Genomic DNA, 18,167 nt, shown 5'->3' on the forward strand with positions numbered 1-18,167 from the left:
TCACCATTTCAATTTTCATGGTTTACATTTTTTGGGGCATGGCTAAAATGGCGCCCAGGTACATACTCAGTCACACCCATAATATTTAAAAACTGAGCTCCTTTGTCCGCACTAGCGGCTATCCAGCGCAATTGCGATTACTTGGCATATTTATACCACTACAGTGTGTAGTCCGCAAGCTATTAATGACTACACGCAAAAATGCGTCTCTCTGGATACCACAGGTTACAGAACAGCTTGGTGAATTTAAATTCCAATGTTATTTCATAGCTAAATAGTAAATCTTTGGAGACATGAAGCAACTTTGTCCAAGTTCAAACTTCGACAGATAATTCAGTCTTGTGGCGGCACTAAACTGCAAGGCCGGAGAATGCCGGAGATAAAATGATATACAGACAGTTATGTTGCCCAGTAAAGAATTTTTAAAGGGACAGATGTCCAATCTGTTATATGGAAGCATTACCATCGATAAAACTCTCGGCTTACGCTCCTGCAGTGTGGCATTAAAGCCATTTAAGATCCGACTCGCAGTGCGCAATCACTCGCTCACGGCGTTGTCTTCTGGCGTAATTACGTCGTCGCGCAGTTAAAGGCCACAAACACAAAAGGATTAATGTGTCTGTTGCCAAAGTTGTTGACAAAAAAGGGAGCTTGAACGTTCATTATAAATCTGTGACAGAATCCCAAGTAAGCAGCCTTGGGCCGTCGCTACGTATCCGTGTATGGGGAACAATGAGCTAAGCCCTTTGGTACTTAGTTAAATAAAACATTTTGCCGGTCACATTTGTGTGATTAGCTCGCTAACAAATGAGCACATGCAGCCAGGTGTTGCGACAGTGGCGTTTACTACGCTGATCTTCATACAGACGAGCTCATGTCTTGTTCGTATGTCTTTTCCGTCATTGAGGTTTGTATTCAAACAAAGCAAAGTACTTTAGCGCAATAACTTGGACGGAACTGCGTTTCTTAATCAAGACAGGGTTGAAGTGAAGTGACAATACCTACAGGGAGCAAAAAAATCACACTGCAGGAGGCGAGCCATCGCGCCGCGAGAGGCCAGTGAGTCGAGATTTTTTTTTTTTTTTCCCCGGCTAACGAGCGTGGCCGGTGATTACTAAGTTCACTAATTTATTTCTTTAGCTGCTTTTTTGAGGAGGGGAAATTACTGTAACACTTTTAGTACTGACCTACATTTGCTGACCGATGTAATTTGAACTTGATCATAAACGTGACTCTTTCTTGAACCAGTCAGGTTTTTAAATTTGTTGTCACATGACTGTTGACTGTTGCGAACTGCTCCAGTTGCTATATGTGGCATAGATGCATGCCGTTATATTGCCTTTTTGTATGATATTGATGTTTTTTTTAGAATTGTGACAGGATAGTGGTTGTATTAAGAGGGGGGATTCAATGGAAGGTGTGGGTACCAAACACTTAGCCCATCATTGTGAAATTACCTGGTGCCATGCTAGACGGGCGCGTCAATGATTTTCTTGAAATGGGAATCATTTCAATGGCGCAAACTCAACTTTTTTTTCTTCCAATTCGCTCTCACTATTTTTCTCCCATCCTTCTCTGCCATATTGTAGCAGCCTCAGCACACCAAGGTCAGGTCCAGTCATTCTTCCGGAAAATATGTTTAATAACTACGGGTGGCGACCCTGGTTTCGAAGCCCACAGTCACGCCTCGCACATCTTGCACGCTCAAGGGATCATCACCGTCTGTTTAAGTATTGGAGAATTTCCCGTGATGGAAATTCGGGATGGGAACGATTGGAATGTAATGACACCTTCTGGAAAGGTTGGATGTTTACCACATGTTCACCGGACCTTTCATTAGGTAGGCTTAACGTGGTTGAAAATGAAGCAGGTTTTGTCAATATGCGCTAACTGGCTACATTATTAGCTACACCTGCACAATTGAATGCATGCCAGTAGGCCATATGCCACCCGCGAGGGCATTTGATCAAAAGTGAACCGACAAATGTTCACCATGATAATAAACACTTGTTTGATTGTTGATATTTCTCTCTAGGATGGGAGGAAATGACTTCCTGATTTCAGGATTTAAAGGTTAAAAGTGACTGCAGAAATAGTGAAAATGAACTCTGAATTTACGAATGCAGAAGAGCACGCTCTCCAATTAGAAAGTTGGAGAGGTTTCACAGAATTGTGTTGATGATCACCGATCCCTGCTGCAAAAGGTAGCGACTCAATTGAATTAAGAGTCTCTGTGGAACTTTGTCGTGGGGCAGGAGGCACGTGAAAGTAGATCAGAGCATCTGTAATTATGTGTCATGGCGGTGACCTTTTGCAGGTGGCGGAGACGTGCGGGACTTATGTGCAACGTCACAGTCGAGAAAAAATGTCTCCGTGTCTCGGTTATCGCAGTCAAGGAAAACTAACAAAATAGCTGAATCTACAAAGTAAAATTGAAAAAACATTTTCGAGAATGAAATAAAATGAAAATGCTTGGGGGGGAAAAAAACCCTCTTGTGTTTATAAAAATAACAATAATTACAGCAAAAATGTTTGTCAACTAAAATCACGAGCTTTCGGAATTCATTTTAAATGTTTTGTTTTTAGCTGGTGTCAGAAATGTCGAACCACTGTTCTCAAGTCTAATCTGTAATTTTGCATTCACATCCGTCATGTCATCCTTGAAACTGAGATGAAATTCAGTCTCGATCAAAGTGCGTGCGTGTGTGTGGTAATTCCTACCTTGACCTGTCCGACAAATGCATGATCCTGCTTTTCGGCGACAGTGAGGTTCACCGGCAACGAAGGTTCGAAAAGCGGGTCGTTGTCATTAACATCTGTCACCACAATGTTCACCGTCGCTGTGGAGGTCTACACACACACACAGGTTTGTTACCATTACAAAGAGCATCTGAAGCTTTTGCAAATATGCCACTCATGCTTCTATGTTGTATTTATATATTATAATTTTTTCAGTTCAGTCACTTCCCAACCGATCCCCTGTGTGTGAGACACTATTTTTTCTTACTAATTACCTGCATTTATGCCCTGGTGGTCTGCTCCTTTTGTGCCAGCTTCTCACTCTGAAATTAACTGCTTTCGCATCAAAACGCTACTTTGAAAATGTCATGAAAATGTTTTGTTTGTGGAGCGTAATTAGTAAAAGTGTTGCAAAGGGGCGAGTAGTTAAAGACTAAGCGAATGGACTTGGCTAGCTACGGAAGTGTGGCAGGGTGCCAGCACACCTATTCACCACATTAAGAATATGATTAATAATCAATAGAATGGGCAAAATAAGTTGGAGGTCAACAAGAAGCTTGCTGTGCCACCTTTAGTACTATGGCCTCCATTTTATGTGACATCAGTTTGGGGCAGTGGCAGAGCTAGACTTTTATGCTGGGTGGGGGTGGGCATGTGGTGGCCAAGGCTATTTCAGGGGGGGTCCACAAAATAAACCCAAAAAATTCTTCAGAAAATCCTAAAAACATTCATTATATGTTCTTTAGGGAGAACAGGGCGAAATGTGGAATAAAATTCCCGGAAAAATCAGAAAATACCCAAAAGTCAATTATCTGGCCTGGTACTGAGGGGGGCAGTGCCCTCCCGACCCCTCCCCATCTTGTATGCTAGTGCAAAATTACTGCAGAACGAGATGATGTATTCCCGCTGTGGTCCGCTGCAAAACTGCCCGCCGGAGCACATGCGTCATGCTCACGGCGTGTCCGCGCCAGCTTGCTTGCAACGAGTGGCAGCATGATGGATTCACTGGCCAAATCGCCAATTAGGCACCTTGTAGTCTGACACTCTCGCGCTGCTACATTCAATAATAGTGCGTGTGTGTGCGCGCATATACGTGAAGGCGAGCCAAGGCCTTTTAGAGGGAAGCTGATTAATAGCCCACCGAATGTAAGCTAACTGTGCTCCAGTCATCCAACTTTCTCTCCCACGGCACTCATATTTTTCCTGACGTTAAACATGTAATGGCGTGTCATGCAGGAAGAATGGTCAAAGTGCTTATAGCGTTCCTCAGACTTGAACACCTCCGGGGCACAAAGACATTGCACTAATTGCAAGGCTGAAACAGCAATTGACTATTAGTGTCAACATTTCCTTCCCGAATGAACACGCTGACTCGTTTCTACTTCTTACCTTGAAAGCTACATGTGGTTGTATGTGTAATGGCGGGGTCATTAAGTGGGGAGGCAGAGTTCTTACAAGATTAAAAAGAGGGCCGACAGCGTATAGGAGACAAGGAGCAGGAAATAGAGTGATTTCATTTCACTTTCAAGTGGGAGCGTCTGAAGAGTTAACTAAATAAAGAAAAAAGATAAGGCCAGGTGATTGAGTTTGACTTGGGTGACCCTAGGTGAATTAGACCGGGGAGGCACTTAAGATTGGAGCTCATATTCAAGTAAAACACAAAGCAATCTAGAGAGCTTTATTTATTAGTTTATTTTAGAAAAGCCATTTTCTTACTCTGCTGCATCTACATAGTCCCTCAAGGCTAATGGTACCATAAAGGACCCTCTATAAACTTTAATGTATTACTTTTTCTACATTCATACAAGACGTGTTAGTTACGCATACAGTATGTTGTCTTCTACAATATTTTTTTTAAAAAAGGCACAAAATTAATACATTCGTGTTGATTAAAAATGCAGTGGAACGTCAGTTTTTAGTATGCCTTGAAAACGGCGGAACAACCATCAACACGTTTTTTTTTTTTTTTGTAGTATGTAAAGCAATAGTTATTCTCTACAGAATTCATTTCTGGAAAAATTTTGGGGTGTTTGCACCTCATTAGTCGGATTCATATGATCTGCTATAGGAAATATTGCTTTGGTTTTCGTACGATTCAGATTTAGTCCAAATTAAAAGCGAGGTTCCACTGTACTTCGTTTTTCCTCAATTGTTGCAATTTTGTCGTTAACGTGAGTGCTCTTACCCCATCGGGCCGCTCATCTGAAGCTGTGACCACCAGGGTATAGTAGTCCAGAGCCTCCCTGTCGAGAGGTTTATCCAGGACTAAATACCCAGAACTGGAGAAGAGGGAACACGTACACACACACACACGTACATAAAATACCGTTAATCTGGGGCCATGAGTGTAAAAATAGAAATGCAAAATTGAAAGAGATGACTGCTGAAACGAAGCCAAGCGGCAAATTTTCATTGTTTTCAACAGTTATCATGGGCTTTTGCATGTCAGCCTTCGCTAATACTGAACAACCATTTGTCAACTGACCGGCTTTGTTATGAAAAGTGAACAAATGGCATTTGGTCAATGTTCTTGTGGTGTAGTTTCTTTGGCATCTTTTCATACTTTTGGAATAAACTGGCAAACCGATGCAACGCATGCTGATGTAATTCTCGACTGTATCGACTACACTGTGTCAGCGTATATTTTGGTTTATGAAATCCAATTCTTTAATTTGCAAAGTGGGCCAATGTAAAAATATTCCACAAGTTTGTGTGAACAGGAGCTGCAGGGGGTTAATGTTAGTTTGGATGAAAGCACAAGTCAGCACACCTTTTGTGGTAGTGCTCCAATCATACAGCTAAAGCTCAGGAAGAGTAGTTATACAATGTCTGACAAAGCCAATCCAATATTCCTCGAACGAGGAGATGAAAGCTCCTTAAAGTGCTTGTTTCATGTTTTTTTTTTTTTGCTGAATACATATTCTTTCATTGTGATTTTCAATCCTTAAATCCTGCGTCTTAGCTTCCTGGCTGCTGTTCAACATTAGGTCCATCTTTTTTTTTTTTTTTTTTACTCCACGTCACTTCATATTTGCATCTCTGTGTTTCTCTTTCTGAATATAATTCCCTGGGTTTCTCCTCCTCACCCCCCCAAGAAATGTAAATAGACCTTCCCCGGTGGTGGCAATGCATTTTTGATGACATATAAATGAATAAATACAGCAGCGCGCCTTTGATAATGTATGTATAAAGTTCTTGTCGGAGCCCAATTCTCTAACGTGACAATATTTGACTCAAGGATCTTTTGGAGCTATTATTGTCTCTCCAGTGGTGCGTCGTGATTTTCGACTGCATCGGTGTTGTGTGACTCTGTATTCAAATTGTTGAGAAACGCCATCACTCCAGGAAAGTTTGAATGTTGCTAATATTATGCCCCACCAAATTAGAACCACCAGTCCCGATCGGGCAGAATCTCACTCCCAACATCCACAAGTAATGAATGCCACTCTGAGTATTATTATCCTGATAAAGGCAGTTACCTTATATTGGATCTTATTAGATGGTGCAGGTTTATCTTCTGTAGTGTTGCAGGCAGCGAGTGTATGAAGGCAAACAACACGCTTTTGCCGTGTCTAAGATTTATTCAGATTAGATCAGGAAGACACTGATAAACTTGAGCCACTAGCCTCAAATGCAGTGAGTTTATTGTGTTGACACTTACTTGCGCTCTAGTAAAAACTGTCCATGGTGATCCCCACGGTTGATTCTGTAGATGATGGGATCCTTTTCCCGATCTACGGCCTAAAAATCATGATTTACCATCATAACGTTATGATTCGTTTCCAATGAGCAAACACTCCTCCCAAAACGTTTGTGTGAACCTAGAATGAACTCTGGTCAATTTACTTTTTATCTTCTACCGTTCGGAGTTGCAGTACTTTCTACAAAACTTGCTATTCTCGATGAAGAAACAACAGGTATTAAGTCCATGACCATATCCCAGGACGTCCACCTCTTTGCCTTTCTAGTGGCCACTTGCATCTGAGGGACGGATAGGATAGGGACGAATGCTGGTTAGATAAGATCGTGTCCTGGAAACGACGATTGCTATGCCTTCATCAGCTACGCCGGGCAACAAAATCTTTTTGGGGCAACCCTCTTGGCACACTCTGTGAGGCAAAAATTGGAAGACGTATAACTGAAGAAGTCTTTTGTATTCAAGGTGAAACTTCTCCAACCAACAAGAAAAGTTAACTTATCTTGATTCAACTTTTGCTGATTACCATGACCAGGATGACTGCGAATCTACACAGACTGCTATTAGAAGCCTCGCAATGGCGAGGTACTGTTAGTCGATTGATCGGTGCCATGTCAAAATGTGGACAGCTGATTATCCTGAATATTTTGTGGGTAGTGCATGTGTGTACCTGGAGGTTCAGGAGCGTTGCCCCGGTCCTCATTGCTTCGCTAATCTCCAGGCTGTACCGCTGCCGGGGAAAGCGCGGAGGACTCTGGTTGTTGGGCGGCAACACTTCAATGTACACCGTGGTGATGGAAGACCTTGAGAGGATGACACAAGATGACGCCGCGTCAGAGACCGCAAAATGGTCCATTTGAGCTTTGCTTCTCTCTGCACTTACTCACCGTGTATAATCACTCAATTCAAGAGAAAAACTTGAGTCTTGCAAAGGTCTTGCTGAGCTCAGGCTTTGTGTCGGGAAATCTTTTGTTTTCGTATTCCGTCATTTCCGTAAAAGCCCTTGTAAGGAAACAATGCTCAGCCCTTCTCTTCATTAGGCGGCATGTTAATATTGAGAGACCTTTAGGAATGTCGCTTCAGCAGAGAGATAAATGGGTATGCATTGATTAAAGTCCATTTATAAAAGGCCTACCTCAACTAATGAGGCTAATCAGCTGATTCTTTTTGTTGACAGCAAAGTGGCTTGAAAACTACCCGAGGAAATTACCAGAACAAGATATTTAGACAAAGAGTGAATATTACCCAAAGAACTTTCAGTTGGCACAGCGTCTACACTGATGCTCAGAGACCCTTCATCTTAACCATGCCCTGCTTTAAAATCCCTCCAATGTCATCTGGCTTTCTCCAAGGCGGTCCTCCTCCAAAGTGGAATCGAGGCTGTAAACTAATTTGAGACAATGACACCAACACAAGGTCATTTAAAAGTCTTGATTATTCACTGCTCACCTAACCTCTTTCACACAGCTTTGGTGGCTTCTAATGCAAGTGTCTGCTCGCAGATGTTTTCATTCTGACGAGGGTGACGCTTGGCAACAGCTTGTTACTACCATAGAGACAAATTATTTACAAAGCTAGCGCCATATCCCTTTAAGGGGGGGGGGGGGGGTCTCCGCATGCCCTCGATCAAAACTTTCCAATTTGCAGAGACAAATGATGACTGCTTGTCAAGTGTCGGTTCACAAACAGCTCGCAGGTAGGCTTTAGCAGCCAAACGCCCACCGTGCGGTACCTGCCAAATATCCCAATTTCCCTCAGTGAGTGAGGGCCAAAGTCAAAGCCAAAAGCTGGGTGTGTAGAACTTTGGGTTCAAACAGAAATATAGCGTTACGACTAAAAGTAACTCATGACCTTAGTCATAAAGTTCAAGATGAACTGTATGGCAATTGACTTGGGTATCTTTCACTTGGCTCAGGTACGGACCAGAACGGTGAAAAAACGGGTTCAATCTAAAGTATGGTGGCCAAGAAGAAAAACACAACTGCAACAGAAAACTATTTTTACCCATTGTGAAAAATTTGAATGAGAACATCTTCCGGGTCAAAAGGCAACTGAAAGATGTTACAAGGTAAAAGAAGGTAAAGTTCCATGCATATCTTATTCAATAATATGGTAGAATATTCTTTGAGTCAACCGGATCTGATTTGAAAGATTTTAACGACTGAACGCACAAAATATATCGACAAATAACAATATAACACGTTGAAGTTTACTCTCAAACCAAACCACATAGCTTTCCTTAGGGAAGTCTGTTTAGTTTATGCTAACAAACAATGCAAAATGTCATAGACTGGCTAATGAATAGCATTGATGTTATTATAAAACTTTAAGCAACAGATATTTGAAGACCACATGAAGACAGAAAATATAAAAATCACGATAACATTCTATATTATGTGCAAAGAACTACTATTACTCTGTCTTACTGGTCTTAATTATTGCATGCCTGGATTATATTGTGTGTCAAAAAATGGCAAAACATTTAATTCTATAAATTCGATGTAATTGTCATCTCAAGGCACCGCTATTATTAAAAAAAAAAAAAAAAAAGAAAATGGGTTAGCCAGATGTCAGCAGTAATGGCTTGAGTTCCTCCAAATCCAATAAACGTCAGCTGCATTTTTTTTTGAAGCACATAATTTATAATAACGATGCAAGCTCCCTTTGGTACTTTGTAAAAAAAATAGAACATTAAAAAACATGGAACACTTCCATCACCATGACAACAAAGGGTCACAGGACTGTAATCAGCATCCGTGAAAAGTCATGTTTCGTTAGGGGCCCACCAGGAGGAGGACACGTAATTCATTTTTGGGTCTTGACCCATAACAAATCAGCTAGCAGAGATGGATATTGATTTGCAGGCTGGCTTATGTTTCCACAGATAAACGGGGGTGGGTGAGGGTCTGGGGAAATGTGGAGACACTCTTTCAATGTGGAGACCACCTCAATCTGCACTCTTTATTGATTGGGGGACCACACAGCTGATAACTGACAAAAATCATTGGCCAGCGCCAGCCTCTGCCATATGGTCCAATGAAAAATACATCCCGGGGTCTCCTCAAAAAATGTTAGTCAACACAACATAAGCTTTCGGTTGGCAAGTCTGCCTCACGTTTTTTGACGTACCGGCTTGATCCCATATTCCCAAAACATTATTAAATTCATTGAAGGCTCCAAATTATTATGAATGTGAGTCGCTATGTGCCTTGGGACTGGTTGACTACCAATCCCGAGTGGTTAATTTCCTTGCTTTTAATTTGACAGTATGCTTATTATTGTGATTTTCATGAGTGTAGAAATCATACGGTGCGTTTCTGTTTGCCCGTCAGGTGTACTGTTAACTTTGTTTTGGGTGTCAGCAAACAAGCGGCCTTGCTTGATTCGCACGTGTTGTGCTTTGGTACCTATTTTGATAGTAGCTATTGTTTCTGTTCTCCCCGCGGTGCGTCTGTATCAGATGATGCGCTACGAGGCAGGAACGCAGCGAGAACAAGGGAAAAAGAAGGTCAGCGCGCTTCAAACGACGTTAGCGAGACTAGACAGCAGTTTGTACGCGGCTTGCAGTCTGCCTGCGTGCAGCTGCGGTGCCGACCAAATAAAAGAGTGAAGGAATGAAACTCTGGGCAGCTGCTACTTCAGTGAGAAAGGGATTCGCTCGTGTGCAGGCTGGAATTGTGTCTTTGAATTCAGAAAACTTATATATGACCCCCAGAGGAAATTCAATCAATCTTCATCCTCAATGTCTAGAACTCATGACTTAGTAATGGAAGTCCTTGGCAAGTCTCCCGAGGGCCATACTAAATTTATGAAAAAAAATATGCAGTTTATTATTGTGTATTGTGAGGATTTGCGACTTAATATTTGGGCTTTATTAAACAGGTCTTCAAATGAAAAAAGAAAGCACCTCGCCAGTAACGTCGTCGTGGTTGCATTTTTCTTCCCATTTCTCCTCCAAGTCAAACTTTTTCTTTTCCGGAACGTATTTCCTCTGCCGCCCTAAAGGGGAAGTTAACTAGTAGTGTGTCTCCCTCTCATTACCGTTCGTTCCGATTCCGTTTCATTTTCCTTCCTTCCTTCCACACACACACACACTGTCCATTGTTATCTGGGAGGCCAAAAACCCTTTTCTTGCCATTTTCCAATACACATCTATAATTCATGACAACTTGCTAAAAGTGAAATAGGTTCCTCTGCAAAGCTAATGAAGGTTGATGTAGGAAGTATGGAAGTAAGAGAAACAAAAAAGGTGTTTGCACGACAATCAGACGGACAAAACTCCTTTTACCTTCTATGAGGTTCAGCTCCATTGTCCATAGCTTCCACAGTCAACGCGTAACTTCGACCCACAGACAGCCCCACACCTGGTGCTACAGTAATGATTCCAGTGCTGTGGAAAATATGTTTTAAAGACAGAAAGTGCGGATAATTAGAGAGGGAGAGACGGATTTTCTTTTTCAGGGCAGATACTAATTATTAGTATTAGGAAGTTCAGTGAAGACTTCAAGAAATAACTGGCTCCCGAAAGTTGTCTCGAGTAAATAAAGTTGAACAAAATTTCAACAGAACTGAAATGTTCAACTTTCACTCAAACAAAAGCAGAACGTGCAGGGAGTTCACAGCATTTTAGCCCAGAGCAAAAATAACCCACTTTGAAATTGATCCCCTATCATCTGTCGGGATTTAAAATATTTTTTTTTTAAAAAGGCAGATGCTAATATGTCAAAATTGGCAGCCAATCAAAGTACCTTTGTCGTTCAACACCAAACAAAAAAAGAGCTAAACTTCCAAGATTCAAACCATTCTTATTTGTTCAAATTTGGAAATAAAGGATTTTGGAGAAAAAAAACATCCAAGCAATAATTCTAAAAAACATTACATGTCATCCTATATTCACCTGTTGCCAATAAGAAACTGTCCTTGATCCCCTGCTAAAATCCGATAGGTGATCCGGCCGTTGGGCCCCTCATCCTCATCGACTGCTGACAGCTGCCCCAAAAAAAATCACATTGATTGAAACACTTCACATCATGCAAAATGAACACAACAAAATGTTGTTGATGCATGCGGCGTGCGAGCACCTGCAGCACAGTTTCTCCAGGCACCATGTCGGTATACAGGCGGACATGATAGGACGCGTTCGCAAACGTCGGCGTGTTGTCATTGGCGTCCAACACGGTTATCGTCACGGCGATCGGAGCGCTCTGCTGGACGCCGTCTGATGCTTGCAGCTACAGCAACAAACGCACAGAGGACAACAATAGATCCATTTCAATTGGGACATAACAATCACGCAAGTACATCTTGAGACCACACCAAAGGCCGCTGGCGGAACAGCAGGCAGCCAATATACTGGAAGGACTGTGATAGTTTGGTGTAAGACATAGAGGAGACACTGCCGGAGTTTTTAAAGATGATGTTTTGAGTTCGAAAAGAAGGCATGGATACTTTTCATATCTACGAGACTGTTAGTGGTTGCTAGGCCAAGAGAGGGCGTTAGGGCCACTCATCTGAGTCATCCTGAATAAGCCAAAAATGTAGTCATGAAAATGAAATATTAAAGTAAAAATATTTGTGAATACCGCTACAGTATATCAGTTTTTAGATTAGCGGGATAAATAGCACTGGTCAACACACATTTTGGTGCCAAGAAAGTTTCATTCGGGTATTATGATCCGGCTCATCCGGATGTGAACAATTGACAAAGAAGACGACATATTAAATAATTAGGTCAAGTCACTGACGGCGTGACATGATGAGAACACGAGACATCGCTTGTATTGTCAGCTTGATGAACTTGTTTAACCCATTAAGCCCGGGCGCGCATATAACCGCGTTTCTACCACTAGAGCCGGAGTGCTGTTGCGTCTTTCTACCTTTCAAACCGGGAGAGCGGGTACGTCACTGTCCTTTTTTAATCGAATTCTCCATCTCTTAGCCAACTTAATGCATCAGAATATACATGTGTCGCGAGACCACGGAGGATGTCGATATGGTTTGTAGACAATTACGATATTGACGTCTTTGTAACTGAATAAAGGATGGTAATTACCCCTCGATTTTTTTTTTTTTTTAATTAAAATAGCGCTTCTCTTGCACTGACACGTTATTTTTACATCTTCGATTGAAACGGTAAATAATAAATTCTGCCTGTGTCAAAGCCACGACCAAGCTCTTTAATTCTTTTAGAATTATGTTTCTGTCTGCCTCAGGGGCTGAGATATTAGTCATTTTGTAAGTGTTGAATTTCTGGGAGAACTTCAGGTTTTCAAGGGTAATTCCAAAGGTGGCCGACGGTTTTGGGGAGCTTTTGAGAAAGGCGCTTTAGTCCTTAACGGGTTAAATAAAAAGCACCCAGGCAGCCTCTCTCATGATTACTCTAGTGTACTCTCCAGTCAATACCTTCTCCTTCGTCTATCTTTAGCCTCCAAATATCTACGCAGGCTCTCAAGGACAAGCCGGGCCGCGCTCCGGCACAATTCCGCGCACGCACAATGCCACCGTGACCGGGGCGCAGCGCGACACGTAGCACACTTCCAGCTTGGCTCTATATTATGCGGCGACAGGGCAGCCTCGCCGCGCCCCCGTCAGTAAAGACACGGCTAAATGAGATTGCACTGAAATAAGAGCGAGAGCCAGGGAGGAGGATGACAGCTCCAACAAAAGAAGCAAGTGTGCGTTGACTTTTCAAGGCGGGGAAGTGAGCGAATTAACATCAGGCTGATGAAAATGCACATTGAGTGAGACAGACGCATGTAAAGGATGTGGTCTCCAAGTTCTTATTGTCCTCTGCGTTTCTGTTTTCCACGTCTGCGTTTGACAGCGGCGGGAAGCAAAGTCCAAATACTTTTGTAAGTGCAATGAAGTGGATTCGGTCAATCGGAGTCTCGTGGCATCCCCGTCGCCGGGCTTACCATAACGGTGTAGGAGTCCTGCGCCTCTCGGTCCAACGGCTGCACCAGGGTCAGGTATCTTGTGATTCCGCTGCTCGACACGGCAAACACGTTGGAGTAGCTGTCCAATGACACTTGCAGTTGAGGATCCCTGGTCTGGTAGAGGGGAAAGGGGGAGAATTATGAGTTGCTCTTAGCCAAGCTAGCACAAACACGTTGATGAACGACCGGATACTGACCGAGTATGTTCACGTTATGCAGATTGGATTCTTGAGGAAATAGTGACGAGACGTGAATAATCAAGCGTGGATCTACTCCCGTAATGCAAGGGTTATGCTGTGTGATTATTATATGGTCCATGTGATTATTAATCAATGTAGGAATAAAGTTAATATGGGAATAAGAGCGTATGTGTGTGTGTGTGTGTGTGGGGGGGGGGGGGGGGGTAAAAAACGATTGTACTTTCATGGATGAAATAGCTGCGAGCAGAGAAATGATAAGACCGGCCAATATTTCTGTCCTGGCGTTCTTAACATGCAAATTCTCCCAAGACGGATCAATGCGCATGTGTGTGCTCGCGTTCCAGATAAGGCTTGTTCAGCAGGGCAGAGGTGTGTGCGTGTGACAATTTTGTTGTCGCCAGCATGAATATCGAGTCATAAATAAGCGGGCACGCATAAAAGCCATGGCCGTTATCATCATTGTTGCTCCTTAGCGCTGGAGGAAAGCCACCAGTAAGCAATATTTAAAAGAAACCAACATATATCATTGGCCACAAGCGTTCAGAAACAGATTATGTGCACAAAGACCGTTGAGTACTATAAGGGGACCGGGGGGGGGGGGGGGGGGGCAAAGCTTGTACGCGTCAAGAGGCCTGTGCTACATCCTAAGCAAACCAAGCTCCTAAGTGATAACGATGGCGCGGCAGAGTACGTTTCAGTCTATAGGTGAAAGGCACTCGAGATGCTTTTGAGAAAGAGCAATCAACACACTCTAAACTCGTCACAAAAGCAGATTTGAAACCATTCCAAAGGAGGGCAGGAAACATAGTGAGCATGCTGCTTGGCTCAACGCCTCCAGAATCAAGCGGAGGGTGGATTCAAACACGCCCGTTGTATACGACAATTTGTACCTAGACTTTAGGGTAGCATTTGTATTGCTGCATACTGCCATACTAGTTCGGGAAAAGAGGGACACGCTCATCGGAAATGGGAAACCTGTATGTCCAAATAGGGTCAATTTTACATTTTGTTGACAAATTATCCATCCATTATTTTTTTTTTATGCATTATTAGCCGATTTAAAATGTTGAGACTGTCTTAAAAGTAAAACAACCCAAACATATTTTTTTCAAGAATATGTTCTATGCAAGACCACTAGTTGAAATACGGCATTCTGATTAACATTGCGTCTGTGGAATTAGAGTTAATCCAAGATGAGATGGCTAAAAACGGGTGTATTTTGCTGCTTAACTCATATTCCACAAACGCAATATTCATCAGAATGCCGTGTTCAACTAGTGGGCCTGGTGGGAACACATTCTTGAAAAAAATGTGTTTGGGTTCATTTCCCTTTAAGGATGGAAAAAAATCTATTAACTCTCTTGGACACTTGAACTATCTGAAAAGTATCGTAAAGCTCCACCTCTTCTTCACAATACGGGAGCCGTGCAGCATTGTTGCCTCAAGATTGAAAGTCTGCACGAAAATAAGACTTTCAGTAGCGTAGTGGTAAAAGTCAATAAAATCTAACTAATGCACTCAACAGAGGAAGGTAAAAACAGGGAATTAACTCAAATGGTACCTACAGGCAACTCATTGGCTCCCACCTACAAAAGACAATAAATTCAACAAGTCATGCACAGCGGGTGACTTGTATTTAGTGGCATACTACGCAACAAACATAATTAAAATGCCGGTTTATTTGGGGAAACTCGAAACACAACTTTATAATCACATTTCATGCTTGAGGGTCTAATTTCTGAACGGATCTCAAGTGTCCTTACAAGCTCTAAGCAAAAGTCTTTAGCCTTGCGGTGCCACTTTTTTGGTCATCCGATCCCTACTTGTAATACACTTTAGCTCCGATCTGATAAGCCGGAGATCATACACACTGAATAATAAAGCGGCTCCCACGGCCTTCGCTTAATCGCGCGCTCACTCACCTCCTCCACATCGTTATCCAGGGCCACGACGGCCAAAGGCTCCGACAGGCTCACGCCGGTCGCTACAGTCGTTCCCACCGGCGCGCCCTCCACCACGTAGCCGTGGTAACTGCTCTCCAGGAAGTATGGCGCCTGGTTGTTCTCATCCAGCACCTCGATCTGGAGGCTGGCGAAAGCCGGCAGCGGGTGGCCGTTGTCCTGCTCTGCCTACGCTCACAGAAAAAAAAAAAAAAGGGTTTGAAATTCTATAGCGGCGCTTTGTTTGGGCACGTATGTTCTTTAATCCATTTGTTCATCACGCTGCATGAAATAAATAATAGATTTCCTCTGCCGGCACGCATAATAATGAGCGCCTTATATTGGGCTTGAAATTGTGAGTACAATGTGGATGCAAAGTAAGCAAATGTGATCGACTGTATTCTATGTTGTAGCTTTCATAATCTCACTTTGGTCAGTCAATTTTGGCCCCGAGTGTGCTGCTTTTTATGAAGATAAAGGACCAATCAGAGCGCCTCTATCGTCTCAGGTGGTGAGAATTATTAATTAAAGCCGCACTTCAGTTTTAGACACAAAGATGGACTCATTCTAGCTTTTAAACAGGAATCCATCTATTTACAGATGACAATGGCAAATATGCCACTGTCAAATTCATGCTGTGCTAGTATTAATGTTAGCCTATTATTTTTTTGTGAGCCTACGGCTATTTTGGGCAATTAAACTGTAACAAAAGGAGGATTAATCCAGTCTTGTCATGTTGGTTTGCATACTGTATAGCCACACGCCCACAATTATAACTGCAACAAGGGAGATTTTTTTTTTTAAAGGGGCTTGGGGGGCTGTTGAGCTCTCAAGTACAAATTCACACCAAATGCGGTGTTCTGAACATTAGGAAAAGGACGGCCCGTATGGGCCTAGTCCGTACTACCGTTTACAGATATTGTAAAGGATCGGAAGGCACAGAGTTGTGATTCCTTGGCTCACGTTAACGCTCTCACCTTCACAACCAGGTCGAATTTGCGGTGCAGCTCTCTGTCAATGGGCTTCAGCAGCAGCAGCTCAGCAGTGGTTCTGTTCAAGCTGAAATATTCTGCGTAGGATTCTGGCTTTCCTGCGAGAGGAGGAAAAAAAAAACAGTACAGTACAGTATATCCCAAAGTGGAACATAAAAAAATATATATCAGTAATTGGTTTAAAAATCAATAAATGTTTTTGTGGTGGGAGTCTTGGTGCAGAGTATTACAGCGAGATAGAGAATCACGTTTAATGCAGCTCGCCACAGGTGGGCTGCGCACACTCCTAAGACGTTACTTTGGAATGCTGCATTGCTCTGCGGGGAAATCAGGCGCTGGCGGCGGCGAAAGCGGCGCACGTGCACAATCACATTCGCCCAGTGAGCAACGTCTTTATAGCGTTTATTTATTTGACCGGCTCCAGATTAGGGACGCTGCCTTCCAAGAAAGTGCGAGACCCTGTTGAGCTGTGGCCTTGCTGTCAATGGCTTCTGTGTCAAGAATTCCCATTGGTAGGTTCCAAACCACCTCGCCAAAAAACATCATTTCAACTCGGCCAGTAATCATTCTGACCTAATCTTTGCCACTGAAGCAAACAGAAATGACATTTAGGACTGATTAATGCATCCCCCGAGATGTTTTAAATCAATGTCAGAAAAAAAAAAATACTTTCACTTGAAATGTCACTGAGACAAGATTGTGTGGGAATGAAACCTTTGGCCTGTGCTTGTGTAAAATAATCAACCGCATTGGTTCAACGTTTGAATTTACATGTCAGCAGGTCTGCTGCTTACTACTCCAAATAACGAAGGATCAAATAACCGTAGAACAAGTCATTTTTATTCATTCGCTCAAATAACAGATCGCGGCGTAGCCAGGAGGTGGCAAGAGTTTCTTTTTTTCTGACATTATATTTGTGACTCTCTCTCTCATAATCCTGCCTCAGACGCGGATTAGTTTTGGTTTGGGGAGTGTAGGAAATGCAATCAAGTCCATGTCAGGCATGTCAGTCCATTTAGAGAGTCTTGCACATTGGCAGTAAGAGGAAAAAAAAACTTTTGTTGTGGCTCAGACGATGGGCGCTCAACCGGATCGCCCCTGGTCCTCTGCAGAATCTACCTGCGATATTTTATCTTTGTCTTAAAGACACAAAACTAGAAATATGCACTGTAAATATACTGTTTTACAATTTTAGAACAAGGATTTTTTTTTTTCACCCACCAATGAGGATGGAGTACAGAATTCCCGGCCTGTCTGACGGAGGCTGGATGTTCCTGTCTTGATCCACGGCCTGAATGGGCGGAGTCACATTGAGGGGGTTCACCTTATTCTAGAGACACAGGCACAATTGGTTTTATTAACAAATACTGTGTATGTAGATATATAGAGATATATAGATGGATAGATATGTCTGAACATCTTAGATGGCTCAATTCCTCGCAGAGGATAAAGAATATATCACTGAGTATTGTTATATTGAAAGTCTAAATATGCTGCTGCTTGGTTGTGTTCAAATATCAGTTGGATATCGAGGATAAAATGTCTTTCCCATCACGTGTTAGCATTAGCATTAAGCGAAAGCCAAAGTGCTGCTTGTTCTGGAGTTAGTCAGAGTTCACCGGCTCCATATATCAAAGGAAAAAGATCGGCACCACCGTCTTTAA

At 42.6% G+C, this 18,167-nt stretch overlaps 2 protein-coding genes across 6 annotated transcripts in view; one reads left to right on the forward strand and one right to left on the reverse strand.

Annotated features, from left to right (window-relative positions):
- Positions 1-18,167, forward strand: part of LOC147128915 (glycylpeptide N-tetradecanoyltransferase 1-like) — a 139,326-nt gene that overhangs the window by 36,742 nt on the left and 84,417 nt on the right. The window lies entirely within an intron of this gene.
- LOC147128916 (protocadherin-15-like) overlaps positions 1-18,167 on the reverse strand; it is an 89,499-nt gene that overhangs the window by 36,202 nt on the left and 35,130 nt on the right. For both annotated transcript variants that reach the window (XM_086016756.1, XM_086016755.1), the window contains 11 exons: positions 17,725-17,833; positions 16,489-16,601; positions 15,494-15,700; positions 13,351-13,485; positions 11,518-11,667; positions 11,334-11,425; positions 10,725-10,826; positions 7,107-7,239; positions 6,401-6,480; positions 4,925-5,018; positions 2,722-2,850 (listed from right to left, as the gene is read on the reverse strand). In XM_086016756.1, coding sequence (XP_085872882.1) covers positions 2,722-2,850; positions 4,925-5,018; positions 6,401-6,480; positions 7,107-7,239; positions 10,725-10,826; positions 11,334-11,425; positions 11,518-11,667; positions 13,351-13,485; positions 15,494-15,700; positions 16,489-16,601; positions 17,725-17,833 — 1,344 coding nt within the window. The remainder of the gene's footprint in view (positions 1-2,721; positions 2,851-4,924; positions 5,019-6,400; positions 6,481-7,106; positions 7,240-10,724; positions 10,827-11,333; positions 11,426-11,517; positions 11,668-13,350; positions 13,486-15,493; positions 15,701-16,488; positions 16,602-17,724; positions 17,834-18,167) is intronic.

This window comes from Filicampus tigris, chromosome 19, assembly GCF_054856515.1.
Source record: "Filicampus tigris isolate MCC_2025a chromosome 19, RoL_Ftig_1.0, whole genome shotgun sequence".
In the NCBI taxonomy this organism is placed as follows: domain Eukaryota; kingdom Metazoa; phylum Chordata; class Actinopteri; order Syngnathiformes; family Syngnathidae; genus Filicampus; species Filicampus tigris.